Here is a 19,117-nt window from a genome sequence, read left to right as displayed (position 1 = left end):
AGGTGACAGCGGATCACAAGTCAGCCAGCCAGCTGGACACCTTACTTGGGGAGCTCTGAAACCCCCGTCCTTCTCAGCAGCAAACTGGCATTCTACTTAATGATCAAACATCTAGTCAGAGCGGGCCTGGCTCCCTGCTCCTCCCACCGCGACCTGCACCGGAGAAGCCAGCTCACTGCTTTACGACGGGACTCCCGCCCCATCCCCGTAGGAGAGCATCTGAGGTGAGGGCAGGGGGCCCAGGCAACCGCGCCTTACCCCCACACCTGGCTGCCCCTCAAGGACGAGCCTGCGCTCTATCACCTCTGGAAGCCTCCTCTGATGAGCAGCCAGAAGTGCTGCCCCCTCTCACCCTGGAGAGCAGCCCCGGCCCAGGAACAGCACCAGGCCACGTGCAGGACGCAGAGACTCGCAGACGCACTAGGTGCCGAGTGCGCAGGAAGGGCAGTCACGGCCACACGGTCAGAAGTCTTGGCCCTGGTGCTGCCGCGATGCAGGGCAAGAGCCAATGTCTCCAGGGAAAGGCATCTGAGCCCGGTGACCACATCCTGCTGCAGGACTTCCACCTGGGATCCTTTTTCACCTTCTCTCACAGAGACCCGTTCAACTCCAGCCCTAACCCTCAGTGAGTACCTGCCTACGTTCAGAGGGGGGAACAGCAATACCGCCAGCCGCTGCAGGGTGGTAGCACCAGCACATCCACCCAGGACCCACAGGCCCGACTGTGCTCAACTGTTTCACCATGTAAGGACCACTGCACACCCACTGGGAAAACCAAGGCTTAACTGTCAGCCGTACCACGTGCGGGCAAGAACATGGAGGAGATGGGAACTCACACTCAGCTAAGCGGGCACAAAACAGGGCAGCCGCTCCGGAAAATATGGGACAGGTTCTTAAAAGGTCAAACATGCACCCCTCACGCGAGCCAGTGGCTGCACCCTCAGGCGCCTTCCTGAAGGGAAGGACACGGCGCGTCTACAGCAGCCCCGCACGCAGGGCTCACAGCAGCTCTACAGTGCACCCACGGGGAGCCAGCGCCACACGCAGACTGCGAAGGCGGACACGAAGTCCACGAGCAGACACGGCGGCCTCCGCCGCAGGAAGAACAGCAGGGCTGCAGTGACAGAGGGCAGGTCCGCGCGGTCAGGCGGGGAGGGCCACGGCACCAGAGACATGAGAGGCGTTCTCAGGGGCCACTCTCCACCTTGGCTGTGGGCGTGGCTGCATCAGTACTTGCATCTAGTACTTGCTAAAACCCACAGTGCACACAACTGATTTTAAGTTGTATCTCAGAAAGCCAATTTAAAGACAATTCCTGTGTCAGAATCTCCCAGGAAAAAAGAGCGAAAGCTTAAAGCACACAGGCAAAGGAACGGCAAGCGCCGCAGCCGCAAAGGCCTCCAGGCGGGAGGACAGATGAGCGAGCCCAGGAAGCACGCGCTCACGCTCCCTCGAGGGAAGGAGGCGTGTGTCCAGGCCCCCCTACACCTCTAAGAACACACATTCCCGACAGAGATGCCTCTCATTGGTCTGTCCACCCCAGCACCTGGGACAAGTGAGCACCCAGCAGCGAACAAGCACGTCAACACGTCCCTGAAGCCCAGCACTGAGACGACACGCCTGCCCCCCGACCGGGCAGCACAGCGGCCGTCTCGAGAGGCCCCAGGACCGAGGGCAGGCCCGCAGCGTCCACAAGCAGCCCAACCCCCGCTCGAGTTCCCAGGCCAGCCAGGTAGCCAGGGCAGAGGAGCGACCCGCCCACAAGGGGTGCAGGGCTGCCCAGGGGAGACCAGAGGCCGCCTTCAGGCTTCGACAGGGAAACTGCACACGAGGCTGTGCCCACCGTTTCCGTCGTGGACCAGGTCTCACACAGATGCTGCCCTGGCGCCAGGCCCCATCCATGCCTCCTGCTCCAGCTGTCTGGTGCCAAAGACCCCACACCCCGTGGACGTCTAACACCCCCACCGGCCCATGCACCACCCACATGCCCACCATGGTCCTCCTCCGTCGGCGTCCGGGACTGTCTGCTTCTGGCCTGAAGTAGGTCATTTAGACTCTCCATTAGCACAAGCTTCCTGGTGGAAGACTCCGTTTTCGTCTGGAAAGGCCTCTTTTAGCTTCGTTCTCATGGAGCCGGCAGCTGGATGCAGACCGCTGGGGGCTGTCCCTTCCAGTGTGCTAACAGCAGCCCCCGCCCCACTGCCCCTTGGCCCGGTGACGAGCCAGCAGGGAGGGCTCCTGTGAGGTCGGCCCATCTCCTTCTCCCTCTGGCAACCACACATTTCCTGTCTCTGGATCAGCCTTTTCACATCGGTGTCTCTAGATGTAGAGTTCATTATTTACTGTAACTGTGGCCACTGCAGCTCAGGCCTGAGCGTCACGAATCTTCACACATCCTCTGTCACAGCAGCTCTCTCGCCTGCCAGGAAGCCAGCCAACCTTCCAGACTCCGTGCCCCACCGCCGTCTCCCAGGCCCTCTTCGCCACACTCAGGACAGGCTGCCCCTCACCCGCCCCCAGGACACTGCCCCGCTTCAACAAGCCTGCCGCGGCGCCCACGAGAGCGCTTTACATCCCTTACTCCATGTTTTGGTCCCAGCGTTTCCATTTGGTCTCATTTCAAAATCTATGTGACCTTTTTATACTAAGGTCCCCTCTGAAATTTTCAAGTTTGTCTTTTACTGCTTTACAAACAGTGACCCAGCTCTCTGTTACCCCGAGTCTAGTCTCAGAGGCCCCTGTGAGTCCACTGCTGTCACCCCTCTGGCTCCTGCCAAGCCATCGGGCTCCTCTGTGTCGGTGCTGGGACGGCACCCTTGAAAAGTCGGCTGCAGATGGTAGGTGACACCTGCCACATGGCTCCACCTGCAACAGTCACCTCTTCCTCCAGAGGACTGGGACAGGCCGGCTGGCTCCCAGGTTACTCCTGCCCCAAGGGCACTGCCTCTCAGGGCTCCGCCTGAAGTGGAAAGAGGCCCCTTGTTGGTGAGCTCTGGGCTGACTTCCTCCTAGACCCCAGCTGCTCAACCTCGGCACTGGGCCTCCTCGGGCCAGGCGGTTCTGGGGTGTCTGGTGGCCTGCCTGGCCTCCACCCAGTAGGTGGCAGCAGCTCGCCAAACCCAGCTGGGCCAGCCTGTCCCTGGGGACAAAAATTATCCTCACTGATAACCACCCTCTTAAGACTCTGAAGAAAGGGAAAGACTAGAGACTTCTCCAAGAATATTAGAGATACCAAGGGAACATTTCATGCAAGGATGCACACAATAAAGGACAGAAATGTCGAGGACCAAGCAGAAGCAGAAGAGATTAGGAAGAGGTGGCAACAATACACAGAACTAGATGGAGAGGTCCTAATGGCCCAGACGGCCATGACAGTGCGCTCGCTCACCTGCGACCGACACCTGAGTGTGAGGTCAAGTGCGCCTCATTAGGAAGCGTCACTACGAACAAAGCCGGTGGAGGGCATGGAAGTCCAACTGAACTGTTTCAAATCCTAGAAGATGATGCTATTAAAGTGCTGTTCTCAATATGTTAGCAAATTTGGAAAACTCAACAGTGGCCACAGGACTGGAGAAGGTCAGTTTTCATTCCAATCCCAAAGAAAAGCAATGCCGAAGAATATTCACACTACCACACAATTGTGTTCATTTTGCATGCTAGTAAGGTTATGTTCAAAATCCTTCAAGCTAGGCTTCAGCAGTACGTGAACTGAGAACTGCCAGATGTACAAGCTCGACAATGAAAAGGCAGAGGAATCAGAGGTCAAATTGCCAACATCCACTGGATCACAGAAAAAGCAAGGGAATTCTAGAAAAACATCTACTTCTGCTTCAATGACTACACTAAATCCTTTGACTGTGTGGATCACAAATTGTGGAAAATTCTTAAAGAGAGCAGAATACCAGACTACCTTACCTGTCTCCAAAGAAGAGAGAACAAGAAGCAACAGTTAGAACTGGACATGGAACAATGGAATGGTTCAAAATTGGGAAAGGAGTACAACAAGGCTGTATATTGTCACCCTGCTTATTTAACTTATATGCAGAGTATATCATATGAAATCCTGGGATGGATAAATCACAAGCTAGAATTAAGATTTCTGGGAGATATCAACAACCTCAGATATGGAGATGATACTTCTCTAATGGCAGAAAGTGAAGAGGAACTAAAGAGCCTCTTGATGAGGGTGAAAGAGGAGAGTGAAAAACCTGACTTGACACTCAACATTAAAAAACACCTAAGATCATGCCATCTGGTCCCATCACTCCATGGCAAACAGATGTGGGAAAAAATAAAAATTTTCTTAGACTCCAAAATCACTGCAGATGGCAACTGCAGCCATGAAATCAAAAGACACTTGTTTGGAAGGAAAGCTATGACAAACCTAGACAGTGTATTAAAAAGCAGAGACATCAGTTGCTAACAAAGGTTCGTCTAGTCAAAGCTATGGTTTCTCCAGTAGTCATGTACGAATGTGAGAGTTGGACTATAAACAAGGCTGAGTCCCGAAGAATTGATGCTTTCGAACTGCGGTGTTGGAAGACTCTCGAGAGTCCCTTGGACTGCAAGGAGATTGAACCAGTTAATCCTAAAGGAAATCGGTCCTGAATATCTATTGGAAGGACTGATGCTGAAGCTCCAATACTCTGGCCCCGATGCTAAGAACTGACTCACTGGAAAAGACGCTGAAGACTCACTGGGAAAAACTGAAGGTAGGATGAGAAGGGGACGACAGAGGATGAGACGGTTGGATGGCATCACTGACTCAACGGACAGGAGTTTGAGCACGCTCCAGGAGATGGTGAAGGGCAGGGAGGCCTGGCGTGCTGCCGTCCATGAGTGGGGTGCGAACGTGCAGCCACCGTGGAGACAGCTGGGCGGCTTCTCACACACCTGCACACTCTCTCACCGCTCCTTGAAAACACAACCACAGTAAAACCTGCACACTGATGTTTACAGCAGCTTTATTCGTAACTGCCCACACCTGGAAACAACCAAGATGTCCTTCAACGGGTGAAGGGATGAATGGACTGTGGTACACTCAACAATGGAATATCGGTCACGTAAAAAGAAATGAGCTGTCAGGCCACAGCGAGACACGAAGGAACCGCAAACGCACACAACTGAGTGAGAGAAGCAAGCGAGAAAAGGCCGCCTTCTCTGTGGCTCCAACGCAGCGGCGTTCCAGAAAAGGCGGAACCGTGGAGAGGACACAAAGAGCAGCGGGTGCGGGGCTGAGGAGGGAGGGCGTCCGCGACAGGGAGCCGCTCCGTGTGCGACTGTGACGACAGGCGTGCGCCGGGACGCCTGTGGGGACAGCGGGGGCCTGAGCGATCTCTGCGCCTCCCTCTCCATCTTGCTGGGAATGTGAAACTGCTACCCAAGAACACCAGGGAGACTGCACCTGACGCACACATACTGAGGTTTCCGGGCGGCGCTAGAGGCAGAGAATCCACCTGCCGATGCAGGAGGGTTGGATCCCTGGGTCGGGAAGATCCCCTGGAGAAGAGCATGGCAGCCCACTGCAGTAATCATGCCTGGAGAATCCCACAGACAAAGGAGTATGCGGCTACAGTCCACAAGGTCACAGTCAACCACTTGTGAAGTGAGGCAGCACCCGTGTATAAAACAGGTAACTAATGAAAACCTACTGCACAGCATGGGGACTCTACTCAGTGACCTGCAGCGACACGAAGGAAATAAAGTGAGGGGACACATGGCCACGCAGAGGTGACTCACTCTGCTGCAAAGTGGAGACCGACACGGACCCCCCGGAGGCACAGAGGACAGGAGCCTGCTTGCCAGTGCAGGGGAGGCAGGTTCGATCCCTGGTCCAGGAAGAGGCCACATGCTGCAGAGCAACTCAGCCCCCGTGCCACAACCACTGCAGCCGACACACCCTGGGGCCTGTGCTTCCCCAGAGAAGCCCCAGCCTGCTGCAACTACCAACAGAAAAAGCCTGCCAAAGCAAGGAAGACCCAGCAGCAAACAAAAATAACTAAATTTTTTAAAAAAAGAAAAAACTGACATTGTAAAGCAACTACACTCCAATAAAAATTTAAAAATAAATAAAACTGCTCTACAAAAAAGTCTAAAATTTTTAAAAATTTCAGCAATGAAAGTTACAGACATCCCCTCATACACACACAAGAAACATTTATATAAGCAAACCACTCCACATAGAATTCTAAGACGACTTTCTCAGGTCTCCCAGAGGATCCTTGGACTGGTCAACAGTAAGACAGAACACCTCCCGAGTCCGTCAGGAGCAGTCCTGGCCCCACGAGGGCCTGCAGCCTGACCGCACCGGATGCCCGCGCTCGCCCGCGGCAGCACCCGCCCAGCAGCCGGCTGGCCGCGGTCCCCCGGGTTCTGTGGGCTCACCCGCCCTCTCCTCTGCACACTGTTTCTAGGCAGCTTCAGCCACTCTCCCTGCTAACGTCTGCTCAGAGATTTGAACCAGGTCTCAAATTTGTAAAAATTAACTGAAAATTTAAAGTCTACGGGACTCATAAATATGTCCCAAGAATGAACATCTACACCTGACGATTCTCCCAAATGAGGCCGCTCAGGGAGCACCGCCCCCGAGGCTGGCCGGCGGAGAGGTGGGGACTGAGGGCGGTGGGGGGGGGGGGGGGGGCCAGCCTGGTCACTATGCAGACACAGCGAAGGGGCCTCCGGCAGAAAGAGCTCAAGCAAGCAGGGAGTCCCCACGCAGAGCAGGGAGCTGGCTGGAGCTCCTGCACCCTGTGGAGCAGAGTTGGGGGCGGGGACTGCTCCAGGCCAGTGTCCTCCCAGCTCCAGGAAAAGGCTGGACCAGGGAGGAGCCCCGCTATCAAGGATCAACTCTACACAAACCATCAAACAACTCCAGAATAACCACCGGCTTTACTTTAAACATCAACAGAGCCAGGACAGCATCTGTACTGAGGCCTTCACTCTGATTTGAAATGAAAAAAATAAAGATGAGATTAAGAGATTAAGTCCCTTTTGCAAAATTTACAAAAGAATAGTGTGTGTCTGGACAACGGTTAAACACTTACCTTTAAATTTGGATCTAATGTTTGCTAGCTCTTTGTTTATTCTCTTTATTTCTGCTTCTTTACTTTTGCCTAAAAAGAGAAAACACAAAGGCATCTTACTTTAACTGATTTCTAAACAAACACCTATTCCCTGACAACAGTGACACATCAGAGCTAAAGGCAGAATCAGGCTCATAGGAGCCCAAGGGAAGACGCCAGCTGCCTCCACCTGAGGCCCTCGTCAGGACCAGCGAGTCCGTGGACGCTCCTCAAGCGAGGGCAGCCCCCCACACAGCGCACGGTGAGCTCTGCCCGCCTTCTTGCCAGAGCCCTGGGCCTGGGTGCTGTCACAGCACTGCTGTGCATGCGCCATAGTAAACCACTCTCAGCTAAGCGACTGCTCCAAAAGGTAACTTACTTCGAGATCATTTTTTAAAGTGTCAAGTTTTAACTACTGTAGGCTTCTCATTTCCTTTATGAAATTCACCAACCCAAAAATCTGACAGGTGCCCTTCTACAGTAAGCAGTGAGGCTGGGAGCCGTCTTATCATGTAAAGAAGGCAGGAAGACGCGCTGACTGCACAACTGTCCCCCCCATGCTGCTCTGCGCGCCTGCCCGTGCCCCTCCCAGTCCACGGAGCCGTGCACACGGCCTGAGGGGCAGACGCCGTTCCCGGGCCCCACGGCTCAACAACACCACACAGAGGAAGCTGCCCATCACACAGGCAGGCTGAGTCATGCGCTCCCTCTGTAAGGTACCACTGCTGCTTCAAAGCAGGAAGGCAGGCAAGGAAGTCCCTACCCCAGAGGGAGGAGAGGTTTCCACAGCAACCTCCCTGGGACCACGGACAGGCTGGGCGCTCACAGACGCCCTGAAGACACGCTGCCCACCACCCAGCTCCCCTGCTGCTGGAGAGGCAACCCCCTCCCAGGGCACTCCCAGCACCAGCTATCTTTCACCACCAACTTGCTAACAAACAGGGCTGCACATCTCCAAAATAAAAGAATCCTCCTTCGAGCCCCTTCTACTCTAGCAAGGCCCCGGCCAGGCGGAGAGGCAAGCTCCCCCACCAGGCACTGCTCAGGGTGCCCAGACTCAGGTTAAAACAACACTTCTGCCCTCAGGGAGACGATGCTCCACATGGGGGTTGGGGGTGAATAGAGGCTGGGGGTCTTTAGCACGAGCACAGTGGTCAGCTCTGGGGAGCGAGGGGCAGGCCAAGGGGAGTGGACTCTCCTTCCCAGCACCGAGTGCCGGCTTTGTCCTCCGGAAGACGCGCCCCAGGACACAAGGGCACCCTACAAAGCTGCAGGCAGGGCGGTGGGTCAAGAGCAAACCTTTTTTAAATTTTCCTGATAAAGTACCGCCTGCAGCAGTAGGCTTTACTGACTGGGCCAAAGGGCTACGAAACGAGGCTGTGGGTACCTTCCACCCACAGGGCCTGCAGGTGGCACCACACAGCCTGGACTGAGCACAGGCAGGGGGCCCGCGGGGGTGTGCCACTCTCTGTGCCCACGCTGGCGTGCGTCTGTGTGCGTGAGCTGCTCTCGAGGGTGCAGGAACTGGTCGGTGCTGCTCCCCGGCAGGCAAACTGCTCTAGCCACCAAGCCCGAGGGAAATAGGCCTGCATGGCAGGAACTTAGTTGAGCAGAAATGACAAAGGATTGGGAGTGCAGAGGGCAGCATGCAGAACAGAGGGGATCGACAGCTACTGCCCACGGCAGGGAAGGCACAACACACAACCGAAGGCACGAGGCTTGGAGTTCAGGGGGAAGGAAGCACAGGAGCGAGGGGTGCCGTGGGGACACTGCCCTGCCTCTGGGCAGCAAGGCCAGGGCGGGGCACAAAGCTGGCCTTCTAGCCAAAGCTTGGCCGATTTACAATGCACACGCACACATTCATTTTAATGAACAGCAGGCAGGCTCTCCTGAGGACAAGAGCAGGTTCTGGAGCAGGGCACTAAGGCTGGATCCAAGCACTGCCTCTGGTTTGCTCTGCAACCAATGGCAATGACTTCGCATCTCTGAGCACAGCTCCCTCGACAAGGAAACCACTGAAAGTCACAAAGTCTCACGGCAATACATCTGGGCGGGGAGGCAGGAGAAGTTCAGTTCAGTTCAGTCGCTCAGTCGTGTCCGACTCTGCGAACCCATGGACTGCAGCACGTAGGCTTTCTTGGCCATCACCAACTCCCGGAGCTTGCTCAAACTCATGTCCATTGAGTCAGTGATGCCATCCAACCACCTCTGTTGTCCCCTTCTCCTCCCACCTTCAACCTTTCCCAGCATCAGGGTCTTTTCCAACGAGTCAGTGCTTCCCATCAGGAGGCCAACATGGCTGCATCCCCGCGGCTCCTCTTGCCCCTGTGCTTCCCCCTGGACTCCAAGCCGCGTGCCTTCAGGGATGCTCAGCTGTGCCTTGCCTGGCGAGACGGCGGAGCAGAAGGACATGCGCTCATTTCTGCGAGAACTCCAAAATCACAACTCACTGCTCAACAACCATCCACAGGATGTTGGATCCCGCCAAAAACAGATACCCCACGTCCAAGGGCAAAGAAACTCCAGCAAGACAACAGGAGGGGTAAAGGCACGTTTAGCATCAAACCCCACACCCACCGGAGACACTCAGAGGGCTCGAAGAACACTGTGAGCACTAGGCCCCGAGCCTCCCGCAGGGGGCACAGCAGCGGCCGCTGAGAGGCAGGGCTCTGGGTGCACTCCCGGGGCCACACAGCCCATGACACAAGCCCTCGTGGAGGAGGTTGCCATCAACCCCAGCACAGCACTGCCAAGCAGACGACACACAAGCTGTAGGACAATTATACCAAAGAAATTCTCGCACTGTTAAGAAAGTTCAAGGACCCATAACCCCACAAGCCTTCCCTCATAGCTCCGTTGGTAAAGAATCTGCCCGGAGTGCAGGAGACCAGGGTTCAATTCCTGAGTCGGGAAGATCCCCTGGAGAAGGAAATGGCAAACCACTCCAGTCTTCTTGCCTGGAGAATCCCACGGACAAAGGAGCCTGGCGGCTACAGTCCCTGGGGTCACAGGACACAGCAACTAAGCCACCACCAGAAGCCGTAAGAGACTTCCCAACCTGGCGATCCAGCAAAGGCACCAAGAATGCCCAGAGACGGTGACTGCGGAGGCCAGTGGGATTCGATCACAGAAGTGACACAGGCCCGGGGAAACAGACTCTGGGAGGGCACAAACAGAGCCCCGTGCGCACCCAGGAGAAAGCAGCACTGACCCCACAGGAGACCAACCCAGACTCGCCCGGGCGCATCCAGGAGTCTCGGGCGGAGGCGTGGGTCAGCGGCGGCCTGCTGCAGGGTCGGGGGCGCTGAGTGCGAGTGTGTGAAGGGGACCCTCGGAAGGAGGTCCGTTATCTGCATCACCTCCACCACAGTCTGGCCTCAGGTCACACAGCAGGGTGGGAACACAGCCCCGCCCATCAATAGAAAACTGGATTAAAGGTTTACTGAGTCTGGCCCCGCCCATCAGAACAAGACCCAGGGTCCCCCTCAGTCAGTCTCTCCCATCAGGAAGCTTCCGTAAGCCTCTTATCCTTCTCCATCAGAGGGCGGACAGACTGAAAACCACAGTCACAGAAACTAAGCAGTCTGATCTCACGCCCCACAGCCTCGTCTGACTCAGTGAAACTGTGAGCCACGCCGGGCAGGGCCCCCCAAGATGGACGGGTCACGGTGGAGAGCTCTGACAAAACGTGGTCCACTGGAGAAGGGAGTCTCAAACCACTTCAGTGTTCTTGCCTTGAGAACCCCATGAACAGTATGAAAAGGCAAGAGAAGGGACAGCCCCAAACAGACCCAGGGGACCCCACAGGGCAGAGCGTGAGGACCAGGGCAGAGCGTGAGCACTGCTCCTGGCTCAGAGATGCCAAGAGTAGTGCCCAGTGGAGACAGCAGAGGAGGGTGTCTGTGCGACAGGAGAGCCACCCTGGACCGTGCCCCCACCCCCGCCACAGTCCAGAGGACTAACCTTACGTAAAGCAAAACCGCCGGGGACCGAGTCAGCCCACACAGAGACGCCACGCAGCAGGTAGACGGCCCCACAGACAGAGCAGCACTGGAGCCCCCAGCCCCAGACAGGCCAGGAAACAGCAAGAGAAGCAGAGAAGGGACTAAAGACTCGCGGAACAGTTCAGATGCCAGGTAAGAGAGATCAGGTAAAGCAGACATCTAAAAATCATTTCAAAAACGAATAAAAAGAGGGAATTCTCTAGCGGTCCAATTGTTAAGACCCTGTGCTCTCACTGCCAAGGACCTGGGTTCAATCCCTGCCCGGGAAACTAAGATCCCACAAGCCGCACAGCACAGCCAGAAGGAAAAAGAACAGAAGAACACCCGCAGAGGCCTGAAGAGAAGCAGAAGGTGAAAAGAATGAAAAGACAGAATCATTTAGAGCAAATAGAAACGAAGAGCGTTTCCCTGGTGGCTCAGTAGTAAAAAATACAGCTGCTAACGCAGGAGACACGGGTTCAACCCCTGACTCAGGAGGACCCCGCACGCCGTGAAGCAGCGAAGCCCAGGTGCCGTGACCACTGGGCCTGTGCTCCAGTGCCCGCGGGCCACACTTGCTGAAGCACTCACGAGTGACCGCTGAGGGCCTGGCCCCACCCGGTAACACGTCCGCAAGCCTCAAGGCACGGCCAAAACAGAAAAAAAAAAAATCCTTAACATCTGGGGAAAAAAAGCACCTGACACAAGGAAGAAAATAAGACTTCCTCAGTTCTCTGACCCTAGGGGGCTCAGGTCTGGGCTGACCACCGGGTCCACTGGCTGGACTGTGCCTGGGTGCCCTCATCACCCGGGGAAGACGACACCTCGGGGACCAAGGACACAAACAGTGGCCCTCACGGGCTGGTGGTGTTCCCGCTCCGCAGAGCGAGGCTGTGCCTGAGCCACGGTCCCGGGGACCCCCACAGGCCCAGGGATGCCCACGGCCCCGAGGAGCCCCACAGGCCCAGGGATGCCCATGGCCCCAAGGACCCCCACAGGCCCAGGGACCCCCACAGGTCCAGGGATGCCCACTACCCCAGGGACGCCCACTGCCCCGGGGATGCCCACAACCCTGGGGAACCCCCTGCCCCAGGGACACCCCTCCCCACCCCCACCACCCAGGAACTGCTCAGATTCTGACTCACCCTAATAGGCCATGAGGGAGACACACCACAGACAAAGCAACACGTCCAAATCCACACTTATGCCCCAAATTCACAAAACCGCCACCCTCCTCCATGTGGTGAGGATGCCAGGGAGAAACACAACCGCGGCGCCCCACCCAGGCTCATGAGAGTGAACAGCCCTCCCGGCCAAGCACCTCGCCACCAAGCCCCACCGCTCCACACTGCTGGAAGCAGCTATAGAAAAAGTCTGGTCTTTCCAGATAAAGCAGCAGCCCTGGAGAAGGAGACGCGGCTGCCCATCCTGACTCAGAAGCCCATCCTGATGGGCTGGCCACAGCCAGAGCAGCCGGATGTGGGGCTGAACCTCAAAGGCCTGCAGTGAGACCCCCGTGCCAACCCCACCAGAACGCGGCAGGCCTGTCGGCCACAGAAAACACCAAGCTTCTAAAAAGTGGTTCCCACAGTGGATGTCGGAGCTCTGGGAGCTAATGAGAAACCCAGACCAGCCCACAACCACCGCCCCCAAACAAGCCACAGTATACACCCATTCAGAAGCAAAGAACACACTCCAGGGGGACAGGCTTTGAAAAATAGCCTGGAGTTCTACAACCACCGCCTGGGTCTTCCTCCTGGAATTACACACACTGGTTAACAACGTGCTGGTTAACTGCTCCTTCTTGTTTGCTGGCTGAGCTCACCAGCTTACAGTGACAGCGCCAGTGTTCTCAGAATAGCCCAATTTCAAACAAAAAGCACAGGGGCCTATCACAGCTCATGAGAACTAACACAGCAAACTGCAAAAATCCTCCAGTAATGAGTCTGAAATTTACAATAAAACTTGATCGAAACAAAGTTTAGTCTATGTGTAAAATGACTTCACTGAGGAAGCCAAAAGCCCAAAACTGACCACGGAAAAGCCTGCTTCTGAAAGAAGAGAGCAGGCTGTGCTGAGGGCGGACGCAGGGAGGACCGCCCCTCCGGCCAGGCTGGGCCTCTCCTGCCTCACATGGGTGCTCGAGCTCCACACAGCGCACAGCGAGGGCCACACACGGACCGCCTGAGCGCACGCAGGGCGTCAGGACTATTCTCGGAGTTCTCTTATGACTGCATGTTACCTCTACTGCACAGGAAGGCTGGGCCTCAGAGCAGAAATCCTTCAAACGGTGGATGAGAACCAAAGATTTCAGGGAGCATTGAGAGCTGCTGTGCCACAGAAGATAAAACCAGCTTGGTCCAGACAATCGCTGCCAGTGTGTCTTATTCTAACAACAGAGTGAGACGGAAGTTGCGCGCCCCACAGTTCACTCATCTGAAGCACACAACTCAACGACTTCCAGTACATTCAGAGGTGCATCCATCACCACTGTCTAATTTTGGAAAATGCTCATCTCCGCAAAAAGAAACACCACACCCTCCAGCAGTCACTCCCCACCCCTGCTCCTCAGCCAGACTCCACTCTTCACCTCCACGGCTTCACCTCCTCTAAACGCTTCACACACAAACAAGCGGTACATGTCCTGTACCTAGTTTCCTTCAGCGCTTACAAAAGACGCCACGACTGTTTCAAGGTAGCCTGGGTCAGTACCCCATCCCTTCTCACCGCGGAATGATACTGCATTACACAGATGTTCCACGTTGGGTTATCTGGCCATCACTTGATGAATTCGGGGCTTGTTACCACGTTTTGGTTACTATGAATATGTTGCTATGAACATCTATGAACAAGTTTTTGTGTGAATACACATTTTCAGAACTGCTGGGTCATGTGACAACTCCATGTTTAGCACCTGGAGGAACTGACTAGATGTCTTCCCAAAAGGCAGCATCACGCTGTTGCTGTTTACACTCAGTCCTGTCCGACTCTGGGACTTCATGGCCTGTAGCCCGCCAGCTCCTCTGTCCACGGGAGTTCCCAGGCAAGAACACTGGAGTGGGTTGCCATTTTCTTCTCCAAGGGATCTTCCCGACCCAGGAATCAAACTCCATCTCCTGCATTGGCAGGGGGATTCTTTACCACTGGCCACCAGGAAAGCCCATCTTACTCACCACTATAAAAGAGCCAAGGTTCCAATTTCTCCACAATTTTGCCAACACTTGTTATTGTCAATCTTTTTTATTCTAGCCATCCTAGTGTGTGAGCAGTGGTTGTCACTGGGTGTTTGATTTCCAGTTGCCTAATGGACAGGAAAGCCATGCCGTGCGGGGCCAGCCAAGACAGACGGGTCATGGTGGAGAGGTCTGACAGAATGTGGTCCACTGGAGAAGGGAATGGCAAACCACTTCAGTATACTTGCCTTGAGAACCTCATGAACAGTATCAAAGGGCATAACGATAGGATACTGAATGAGGATTTCCCCAGGTCGGTAGGTGCCCAGTATGCTACTGGAGATCAGTGGAGAAATAACTCCGGAAAGAATGAAGGGATGGAGCCAAAGTGAAACAAATACCCAGATGTGGAGGTGACTGGTGATAGAAGCAAGGTCTGATGCTGTAAAGAGCAATATTGCATGGGAACCTGCAATGTTAGGTCCATGAATCAAGGCAAATCGGAAGTGGTCAAACAGGAGATGGCAAGAGTGAACGTAGACATTCTAGGAATCAGTGAACTAAAATGGACTGGAATGGGTGAATTTAACTCAGATGACCATTATATCTACTACTGTGGGCAGGAATCCCTTAGAAGAAAGGGAGTAGCCATCATGGTCAACAAGAGAGTCTGAAATGCAGTACTTGGATGCAATCTTAAAAATGACAGAATGATTTCTGTTCGTTTCCAAGGCAAACCATTCAATATTACAGTAATCCAGGCCTATGCCCCAACCAGTAACGCTGAAGAAGCCGAAATTGAACAGTTCTATGAAGACCTACAAGACCTTTAGAACTAACACCCAAAAAAGATGTCCTTTTCATTCTAGGGGACTGGAATGCAAAAGTAGGAAGTCAAGAAACACCTGGAGTAACAGGCAAATTTGGTCTTGGAGCACGGAATGAAGCAGGGCAAAAGCTAATAGAGTTTTGCCAAGAGAACGCACTGGTCATAGCAAACACCCTCTTCCAACAACACAAGAGAAGACTCTACACGTGGACATCACAGATGGTCAACACCGAAATCAGACTGATTATATTCTTTGCAGCCAAAGATGGAGAAGCTGTATACAGTTAGCAAAAACAAGACCAGGAGCTGACTGTGGCTCAGATCATGAACTCCTTATTGCCAAATTCAGACTGAAATTGAAGCAAGTAGGGAAAACCACTAGACCATTCAGATATGACCTAAATCAAATCCCTTATGATTATACAGTGGAAGTAAGAAATAGATTTAAGGGTCTAGATCTGATAGATAGAGTGCCTGATGAACTCTGGACGGAGGTTCGTGACACTGTACAGGAGACAGGGACCAAGACCATCCCCATGGAAAAGAAATGCAAAAAGGCAAAATGGCTGTCTGAGGAGGCCTTACAAATAGCTGTGAAAAGAAGAGAAGCGAAAAGCAAAGGAGGAAAGGAAAGATATAAGCATCTGAATGCAGAGTTCCAAAGAATAGCAAGGAGAGATAAGAAAGAATTCCTCAGTGATCAATGCAAAGAAATAGAGGAAAACAACAGAATAGGAAAAACAAGAGATCTTTTCAAGAAAATTAGAGATATCAAGGTAACATTTCATGCAAAGATGGGCTCGATAAAGGACAGAAATGGTATGGACCTAACAGAAGCAGAAGATATTAAGAAGAGGTGGCAAGAATACACAGAAGAACTGTACAAAAAAGATCTTCACGACGAAGATAATTACGATGGCGTGATCACTCATCTGGAACCAGACATCTTGGAATGTGAAGTCAAGTGGGCCTTAGAGAGCATCACGACAAACAAAGCTAGTGGAGGGGATGGAATTCCAATTGAGCTATTTCAAATCCTGAAAGATGATGCTGTGAAAGTGTGCACTCAATATGCCAGCAAATTTGGAAAACTCAGCAGTGGTCACAGGACTGGAAGAGGTCAGTCTTCATTCCAATCCCAAAGAAAGGCAATGCCAAAGAATGCTCAAACTACCGCACAATTGCACTCATCTCACACGCAAGTAAAGTCATGCTCAAAATTCTCCAAGCCAGGCTTCAGCAATATGTGAATCGTGAACTTTCAGATATTCAAGCAGGTTTTAGAAAAGGCAGAGGCACCAGAGATCAAATTGCCAACATCCGCTGGATCATGGAGAAAGCAAGACAGTTCCAGAAAAACATCTATTTCTGCTTCATTGACTATGCCAAAGCCTTTGACTGTGTGGATCACAATAAACTGTGGAACATTCTGAAAGAGATGGGAATACCAGACCACCTGACCTGCCTTTTGAGAAACCTGTATGCAGGTCAGGAAGCAACAGTTACAACTGGACATGGAACAACAGACTGGTTCCAAATAGGAAAAGGAGTACGTCAAGGTTGTATATTGTCACCCTGCTTATTTAACGTATATGCAGAGTACATCACGAGGAACGCTGGGCTAGAAGAAGCACAAGCTGGAATCAAGATTGCCGGGAGAAATATCAATAACCTCAGATATGCAGATGACACCACCCTTATAGCAGAAAGTGAAGAGGAACTCAAAGGCCTCTTGATGAAAGTGAAAGAGGAGAGTGAAAAGGTTGGCTTGAAGCTCAACATTCAGAAAACTAAGATTATGGCATCCGGTCCCATCACTTCATGGGAAACAGATGGGGAAACAGTGTCAGACTTTATTTTTTGGGGGTCCAAAATCACTGCAGATGCTGATTGCAGCCATGAAATTAAAAGACACTTACTCCTTGGAAGGAAAGTTATGACCAACCTAGATAGCATATTAAAAAGCAGAGACATTACTTTGCCAACCAAGGTCCATCTAGTCAAGGCTATGGTTTTTCCCATGGTCATGTATGGATGTGAGAGTTGGACTGTGAAGAAAGCTGATCGCTGAAGAATTGCTGCTTTTGAACTGTGGTGCTGGAGAAGACTCTTGAGAGTCCCTTGGACTGCAAGGAGATCCAACCAGTCCATTCTAAAGGAGATCAATCCTGGGTGTTTATTGGAAGGACTGATGCTAAAGCTGAAAGTCCAATACTCTGGCCACCTCATGCGATGAGTTGACTCACTGGAAAAGTCTGATGCTAGGAGGGATTGGGGGTAGGAGGAGACGGGGACGACAAAGAATGAGATGGCTGGATGGCATCACCGACTCGATGGACATTGAGTTTGAGTGAACTCCGAGAGCTGGTGATGGACAGGGAGGCCTGGCGTGCTGTGTTTCATGGGGTCGCGGAGAGTCGGACACGACTGAGAGACTGCACTGAACTGAACTGAATGGCTTCTGTTATCAACTGGACTTCTGTGTATCTACCTTACCCATCTTTACTTAGGCTAGCTGTCTTTTCTCTTTTGGAGGCCACGCTACACGGCTCGTGGGGTCTAGTTCCCTGGAGGCCAGAGGCTGAAGGCAGGCGCCCTGCAGCGACAGTGAGGACTGCTGACCACTGAACTGCCAGGGAAGGCCCTGCTTGCTGCTTTGTTCTTCATTTATCTCAGAGTGTTTTTTAGTCTCCCTTCTGTCCTCTTCTCTGACTCACGAGCTATTGAGGAGGGTGTTTGATTTCCACACATTTGTGAATTTCCCAAATTTCCTCCCATTCAGTTCAGGCGCTCAGTCGTGTCCCACTCTGCGACCCCACCGACTGCAGCCCGCCAGGCCTCCCTGTCCATCACCAACTCCCAGAGCTTGCTCAGACTCATGTCCACCGAGTCGGTGATGCCATCCAGCCAGCATCCTCTGTCATCCCCGTCTCCTCCTGCCCCCAATCTTTCCCAGGATCAGGGTTTTCTCCAATGAGTCGGTTCTTCACATGAGGTGGCCAAAGTATTGGAGTTTCAGCTTCAGCATCAGTCCTTCCAATGAACACCCAGGACTGATCTCCTTTAGGATGGACTGGCTGGATCTCCTTGCAGTCCACGGGACTCTCAAGAGTCTTCTCCAACACCACAGCTCACAGGCACCAATTCTTAGGCACTCAGCTTTCTTTATGGTCCAACTCTCACATCCATACATGACCATTGGAAAAACCATAGCCTCGACTAGACGGACCTTTGTCAGCAAAGTAATCTCTCTGCTTTTCAATATGCTGTCTAGGCTGGTCCTAGTTTTTCTTGCAAGGAGCGTCTTTTAGTTTCATGGCTGTGGTCACCATCTGCAGTGACTCTGGAGGCCAAGAAACAAAGTCTCTACCTGTGTGCACTGTTCCCATCTATCTGCCATGAACTGATGAGACCGGATGCCGTGACCCTCGTTTTCTGGATGTTGAGCTTTTTCACGCTCCTCTTTCACTTTCATCAGGAGCCTCTTCCGTTCTTCGCTTTCTGCCACAAGGGTGGTGTCATCTGCATATCTGAGATTATTGATATTTCTCCCGGCAATCTTATTCCAGCTTGTGCTTCTTCCAGCCCAGCATTTCACATGATGTACTCGGCATATAAGTTAAATAAGCAGGATGACAATGTACAGCCTTGATGTACTCCTTTCCCAATTTGAACCAGTCCATTGTTCCATGTCCAGTTCTAAGTGTTGCTTCCTGACCTGCATACTTCGCAGGAGGCTGGTAAGGAGGTCTGGCACTCCCATCTCTTTAAGAATTTTCCAAAGTTTGTTTTGATCCACAGTCAAAGCTTTTGGCATAGTCAATGAAGCAGAAATAGATGTTTTTCTGGAATTCTCTTGCTTTTTCTATGATCTAACGGGTGTTGGCAATTTGATCTCTGGTTCCTCTGCTTTTTCCAAATCCAGTTTGAACATCTGGAAGTTCTCGGTTCACGTACTGTTGAAGCCTAGCTTGGAGAATTTTGAGCATTACCTTGCTGGCGTGTGAGATGAGGGCAATTGTGCAGTAGTTTGAACATTCTTTGGCCTTGCCTTTCTCTGGGATTGGAATG

General features: G+C 52.9%; 1 protein-coding gene across 3 annotated transcripts in view; it reads right to left on the bottom strand.

The window, feature by feature from the left end:
• The window catches only part of AP2A2 (adaptor related protein complex 2 subunit alpha 2), a 65,568-nt gene that overhangs the window by 27,918 nt on the left and 18,533 nt on the right, over positions 1-19,117 (bottom strand). For all 3 annotated transcript variants that reach the window (XM_088832424.1, XM_055415168.2, XM_055415169.2), the window contains exon 2: positions 7,044-7,112. In XM_088832424.1, coding sequence (XP_088688550.1) covers positions 7,044-7,112 — 69 coding nt within the window. The remainder of the gene's footprint in view (positions 1-7,043; positions 7,113-19,117) is intronic.

The sequence above is a fragment of the Moschus berezovskii genome, chromosome 25 (genome assembly GCF_049115385.1).
Source record: "Moschus berezovskii isolate FMDL1 chromosome 25, NW_MosBer_1.0, whole genome shotgun sequence".
NCBI lineage: Eukaryota > Metazoa > Chordata > Mammalia > Artiodactyla > Moschidae > Moschus > Moschus berezovskii.
This window is presented reverse-complemented; position numbering and strand designations above follow the sequence as displayed.